At 35.4% G+C, this 7,123-nt stretch overlaps 1 protein-coding gene across 2 annotated transcripts in view; it reads right to left on the bottom strand.

Annotated features, from left to right (window-relative positions):
• Positions 1-79: 79 nt before the first annotated feature.
• RASSF3 (Ras association domain family member 3) overlaps positions 80-7,123 on the bottom strand; it is a 57,385-nt gene continuing 50,341 nt past the window's right edge. For both annotated transcript variants that reach the window (XM_088141783.1, XM_025169988.2), the window contains 2 exons: positions 4,744-4,859; positions 80-3,119 (listed from right to left, as the gene is read on the bottom strand). In XM_088141783.1, the coding sequence (XP_087997909.1) occupies positions 2,970-3,119; positions 4,744-4,859 (266 nt within the window). In that variant the 3' untranslated portion in view covers positions 80-2,969. The remainder of the gene's footprint in view (positions 3,120-4,743; positions 4,860-7,123) is intronic.

Here is a 7,123-nt window from a genome sequence, read left to right as displayed (position 1 = left end):
ACAGAGAAGGGAGTATGTGGGAAAATGACTGGTGCCATATTCCACACTTAAATCAATAATTTAGTAAAAGAAACAACCATACAGTGCCAACTCCAGCTTTAATTATGGAAAACTTGCTACAGTATTTTGGTTACATCAAAGGGAATTAAGTTTCCCTATAAAAAACTTCAAAATAATAAATAATACAGTTTCTCAAAAAAGAACAATTTAGTGTTTTCCATCTTCCCCTCCAACATAGTCTTCATTATCAAATAAGCAAAACATAACATCTGTAACATCTTTGAAGAATGTTACACTAAAATAAAAATTGAATCCTACATTAAAAAATAATCAAACGTTGAGTCTCTTTATAATTAAAAATAATTGCAGTAACCCAAGTAAAATAATGTCTGGATTAATACAAACGTTTTTTCTTACTCAAACCTGTAGTGCATAAAACAAATCGAAAAAGAGTAAGAAAGCACAAAGTTCAAGTTAAAATTATAATTCACATATTTGTACATTGCCATTCAATATTCAAAAATAGTATTTCAAACTTAGCAACATATGTTTAAAAATCCAAACATTAAATGTTTTACCATATTACAGTTAAATGACTCTTACCACTGGTTTACAGTTTAACTGCTCCAGTAAGCAGGTTGAGGAAAAAGAGTCAAATTGGGAAAAAATACTCCCCCTCCCAAATTACCATTCTTAAATCATGTTGTCTGTTTTGGCAAGGATGTATATCCAAATGCACAGAAAAGCAAGCTCTGACTTCCTTTACCATCGTGATCTTCACTTTTCTAAAGTTCTAACAATGGGTAATACTATTTTTATAGTTTGTTACCTTTTAGACAAGCAAGATTGCTTTCTTCCTATGTTCGTTCTAATAGCATCTATTCAGACCAAAGAGGACACGGGTAGGAAATACTGCCCTTACCTTATTCTGATGTGGCTCTGGATTTATGCTTAAAAGAACAAACAAGGAAGCTATATTTCCTGCCCAGAAAAGGAGGGAAAAGAAATTATATCTTGAACATGTGGCAAGTTTTATTCAGTGGCAAGTACAAAACACTGAATGGGGAATTGAAACAATCGCCCCTGCACTCCTCCTTACTTTAACTTCGAACTTTTCTACTGTGCTCTAGTGAAAATGCCCTTTTCTTTAGGGATGCTTTATGCAGAAGCAACGTTTGCATATTGGTCATTTGTTTGCAAATTATATTAACCAGGTAGAAACTATTAAACTACAGTGGAACCCAGGATGCATATTGTGCACACAATAAGATGAAACATACAGTAAAACAGCATTAAGATGTTACTGTTTCCATTAGGAGATCAATAATATCCAAATTGATCCACTGACCTGACTTAGTATCTTCAGGGGGAAAAAAATTATAATTGAAGTCAAGCACCACTATTCTATGAACTTTGATTATGTCTCCAATGAAATAAGACAAATACAAAGTACTACAATTAAGTGTGAACAGAAAACAAAGAAAGGTATGTCATTATTTGTTAACCATTAATTTTAAAGTAGCATTCGTTAATAGTCTATTGTAATAAAGATTGGTTCTGCAAGTTTCAAAGTTAGAACCTCTTATTTTGAGAAGAAAAGCAGCCAAAGATTAACATGAAGGTACTGTTTAATAATGTATTGGGGTTGCCTGCAATATCCACCAGATGTCACCATGACTAAAGATATTCCTCAGAACTCTCAAATAAGTGTCCAAATAATTAGGATTTTAAAAAAAGGTTGGCCAACATGATTCTTTTAAACTATTTATATCAAGCCAATATATTCTGGTTGATGGCTGCAAATACACAACCTAAAATAACCTTTTTTAATGTCAATGTTTTTATTGCACACCCATTTCTTTGGTTTTGTTTACTATACTTACCTTAAACTATTTTTGGAAAAAATACTGCTAATCAAATGCACAATTTCCCCCCTCTCTTGCACTTAGAACCCTAGTCAACATTTAGTTGACTTTTCAGAACAGAAACTAAAACCAGTTTTGCTCACGTTGATCACAGTGCAATGAGTATATGTAAAAATACTACTCTACTTCAAATGGAAGAAATTTGTTTCATATTTAAAATAATACCATGAAGATAAATTTTATCTCTTTTTATGAGATAAAAATGTATATTCAAAAAAAATTCAAATGGACATTTGGACATTCAATAAATTATAAGAATTCCAAATTAACTCTTTAATGTTGATTTTAAATTTATAAAAATCTCAACAATATTTAAGCATATCCCATATAGTTTTGTGACCATGTGCTGCACATCAAACACATGCAGCTTATTTTCTATTATATTTAATAAACCCTCTTTCAATAATAGCACTGAATATATTAATTTCAGTAATAAACTGCAAAATCCCTCAACTTTCTTTTTCATTACATTAACCAACTTGCAAAACAATCTCTTTAGTTTTATTTCAACATTCATTTCTTTTCTCCATCTCTTACCTTCATTCCAACTTCCATTCTACCTTCTATAGTTCCATTTGCTTGAACATCTTTAACCCAGCACTGGAGCACATTTCTCTTCCTTGCATAAAAATAATTTAATTTGCGAAATTACAAAGAAATATTTGAAAACAGGCAGTGCAAATCAGTTCTGCTATCAAACAGTATATTACTTCTTATTCAAAACTGAGTTTGAGTAGCATATTAAAATTTGCACCCCCTTTGTTTTAACATTAAAGGAGACAAGCTTCATTTCATATTGCCTTCGAAAACAGACTTCTCTGATACTAGGGGGGGAAAAACAAGATGCGGCACATAAGAGAAGCCTGCAAATATTGCAATTTCTTTTTGCTCCTACATGCAAAATGAAGTGTATCAATCTACAGAACTGCCTTTATGGTAACAAATTAGTCTTCGTTAAAGTCATCTTGCTTTGGGTACTGAATCTAGCATGTTACTTAAAATTAAGTAACACACTGTTTTCCCTGAGTATTCTTTGGCCCCTTTTTAACTTGGAATCCAAACTTCACCAAGAGCTTCTTCAAGTTTTTCTCTGTATACTGCATAGCGTCTTTTTAAGGTTTGTAGTTGCTCGTCTTCTTCTTTGTCCAGAATACGCAAGAAGTTCTGTAGTTCAGGAAGACTAAAGGCTTCCCACTGCAAAAATAAAATGGTGGATTTATCCATAGTATCTAAGAACAATTGACAATTTGGTTTGTAATTTTCATTTTATTCTGCTAATCAAGCAGAAACCAATAAATTTATTTTCCTGCAGGCTTTCCTATACCAAAATAGATAATTAGACAAAACTATACATAAAACGATCTATGCATAAATCCATGTACTTTCTCACAAATTTCAAAAACATGCAAAAAAAGAGCAACCCCACACTTCTTGAAATTTTTAGTTGGGAGGCAGGGAGATAAGAGACCAAAATATTTGCACTGATATTATATTTAACTAATTTTTCATGCATACCAATTCATATGCAATGGCCAAGTGGGATGACAACTAACCATAGTAGTTAGGAGAAGAAACCTGGATAAACATTCAGTTTTACACATGCAAGTATATCACATTTCATTTTAAGCCAAAAATTTTATGGCCAAAATTTTGGAGATGTGATTTACTAACATATGGTGGGTGCATTTAAACAAGGTATCAAAGATCTGGAAGCAACAGGACTAGTCTGCTCTACCTAAGAACCTTTTTTTGAGCAGTCAAGACCCTTTTTATAATATACTTATAAAAGTATATTACATAAATGTCTCCAAATTCCATAGGGCACTAACTCTAGCATGCTACAATGTTCTTCCCACAGTAGTTTTGGAGGGCTGATACAAAAAGTCCCATATGAGCTAAGATTGTGCCCCTGTGGACAAGGGGCTATGGAAACCACGGCTCATGCCCTGCTATACTGTACCCTCTATAAGGATAGAGGACTCATTTTATAACTCCCTGTTTGGTAAAATATCCAGGAAATTCTGATCTTTTTTATGTACAGTTGCTGCTATCTGATCAGTATGATTCAGTTTCTTTGAACGCAACTAAATTTTGTTGCACTGTCTGTAAAATTAGGCAGACTTTGACTGCCCACTGACAATCCCACCATTAACTGTAATATCATGTTTTGTTTGATTTCATTTTTAATGCATTTTTATTTGTAATTCTGGTCTGTGACCATAATAAAATACTGATTGATTGAGTTAAGGACACAGAATATGTATTTAACAGTACTTATAACCCACCACAGCCCCAAAGAATTCTAGGCGGTCTATAACTTCAGACAAGAAAAACATAATAATAAATAGCTAAATCAGAACTATATCAACAGCAACTGAAAGTAAAACCAAATAATGGATTGAATTTACCAAAAGTGAGATTTTTATTTAATGTTAAGTGAAAAAAAAAAACTCCTTACTAACAATAAGAACAGTTAAGTAATAAAATCAATTCGCCAGAGAGGTGGTAGACTCTTGGCAGACACATTCAGCCATTAGGGATACTTTAGACCAGATTCCTACACTGAGCATGGCATGGCACTGAACTCAAAGATTTGAATGGCCTTTCCAATGTATGATTCTATAAAACTCTTATAATCTGCACTATATTTTAATTAACTACTTATTTGATTTTTCTCTATAAACATGAAGCCTAAGAATACATTCAATATGTTTGAATAGGAAATTGTATGCAACTAATTAGAAATCCTGGTAATGAACAAGTTGGACTTGAGGACCATCAAGACGATTTCCAAGTACACAACACAAGTACAACTTACCAAAACTTCTCCAGTTTCATGCTCACGTAAAACAAAGCTAAGCATATCTGTTCTTGGGCCAGCCACCAACCGCAAATAGAGAGGATGTTCTGTTTCTGAGAGTTTGCACATATAAACTGCAAATAAGATTACAAAAAAAAAGGAAGTAATACGCACTCAGGATTTCTGCTGATTATTAGAACCAGAACTATATCAGTGCACACACAGAGGAATCCCAGAATTCAAGTGATACTACACTACATAAATGGAGAAGTATGAGCAACAAATAATAAGGAATGGTGCACTGGAAACATAATTTTTGATTGGTGATGAATATCCTACCTTTCTATTCCACTGCTCTTTATTTATTATAGTTTATGAAAGTCCATAGTCACCCAAGTGAGGTTAATGGGCAGCTCTAAACAAACGTACATTTTACATTCAGAAAACTCAAGAAGTATCCTCTAAAAATTATATGTGCAATATAGGAAAGAAAGAGAATAAAACACAAGATTTACTGTGAAATTCATTTTTCTACTGTGACTAGAGGGTTTCATTAGTTGGATTATTCTACTAAGCAGGATAAAATCCTTTCTTCTAGTCTCTAGAGATGGAAAAGAGCAATGTCCCAGCCAAGAGTTCCATGATGTAAGATAGAAAAAAAATATGTGTAAAAGTAGATATTATAGAAGTGACTTCGTATTCATCTATCTATCTATCTATCTATCTATCTATCTATCTATCTATCTATCTATCTATCTATTTACAAAAACTATCTTTAAAAGGGGGGAGGTGGTCTTGGATACCATGACAGGAAAAGGAATTTCATGATAAATCCAAGGTGGCTGGAGAGTATCTTCAGCTAGGATTCAAACCCAGCAGCTAACAACAAAATGGATACTATCTGATGATCAGCCTTACCAACAAGGTATGTGTTGCAGAACTCATCAAAAGAAAGGAAGCCTCAGTCAATGCTTGTGAACATCACAATGGAAAAGACTGAGGACCAAATTGCTGCACTGCATATATCAGTGGGATATTGTTGGAAAAAGTAGCCACATTGGAGTGGGCTGTTATACTTGCTAGGGCATCAGCAGAGTGGGCTTCATAGCATTGGTACATGTTTTAATCCACCCAGGAATTGTCATGGAGGACCTTCCACTGTCAAGGGAAGCTTGCTGGAATGGAACAAAGGGGTTTTATCCACACCTTCAGTGATATGCTTCCCTATTCCTGGAATAGGAGGAAGCACACAGCTTCAAAAATCACTGCCCCCACAGCATTCTTGCCACAACTCCAAAATTAGGCCAGCAAGTTGCTGCCTGCGTTATGAAGGCAGGGGCTGCAATAGTTAAGGCTGCTATAGGGGAAGGTACAGAGGTAAGGGTAGGTATAGTAAAGGGGAGAAGAGCAAGGAGGGTGCTCTTCCTATCTCCTTAGCCTTTTCTTCTCTCTAGTAAAGCTCTATGCTTGCTTGAGACAAGAAAAACATCACTTCTTCTCTTTAACAAGGTTTTGCACACGCTGGAGGTGAAAGAAACCCAGAGAAGCAGAGGCAGCAACTGTAGAAGAATATCAAGATAGCCTTGAAGAAGGAATTCAACAGCTGTTAGGTAAATATCAGCTTAGCCTTGGAAGGGAGGATAAGGTGAGAAAGAAACTCAGGAAGGCCCTGACTTGATTCTCTTTGGTATAAAAGCGGGGAGAGAGAGTCTTTGCCATACCCTGAAACAATAAAGTACATTCCAGTAGTCTTTGTGGAGTCTCTTTCCTGATCTGGCCTCCTTCAAAAGGTGGACAGCAATAGAAGTTACTGTTAGAAATACTCACCTTACCTTTTATGTGAGGCCATTATTCCTACTTTAGACTATCCATAGTCTAAAAGGAAAAAAAAACCCTGGTTGCCAGGAAGATTCTGGCTTCTGTGGCAGCTAAAGCCAAAATGACTATGGAGACAGAGCCCCACATAAATATTCTTGTCCATAAATGTGAAATTGCTTTGATAAAACTGCCTTGTAAGGTCCTTAATGGAGTTATCTTCTTCAGTTCTTCTGATAGCTCTCCTCCTTTTCTATCAGATTCACTGGTGCCTTGGGAACCCATTCACAGAATCCAAACAAATTCCCTATCCCACTTCTCATTTGGCCATGTGAACCAGGTTCTCTCTCCTCTCTGAGAACCTCCTGAGGTCTAAGGATCAAGCTGAAGACCAAGAGGAAGAAAGCCAGCACCTTCTCCTTTAGACACTTACAAAGCTTGTCCTTGCTAGTATGACCAGAAGGGGCTGGCATGGCACTTCACTCTTATGGCCTCTTCAAGTTAACAGCTGCCACTTTCATGGCCATATGTTCAGCTTGCTGGGGAACAGAATGTTGCTGTTTAGGGCCCCAGGGAGATGGGG

Source organism: Python bivittatus, unplaced genomic scaffold, assembly GCF_059951505.1.
Source record: "Python bivittatus isolate LINGU-HERP-01145 unplaced genomic scaffold, Pbiv_v1 ctg000330_np1212, whole genome shotgun sequence".
NCBI classification, from domain to species: Eukaryota; Metazoa; Chordata; class Lepidosauria; order Squamata; family Pythonidae; genus Python; species Python bivittatus.
The sequence above is the reverse complement of the archived record's forward strand: the minus strand, read 5'-3'. Positions and strand labels throughout refer to the sequence as shown.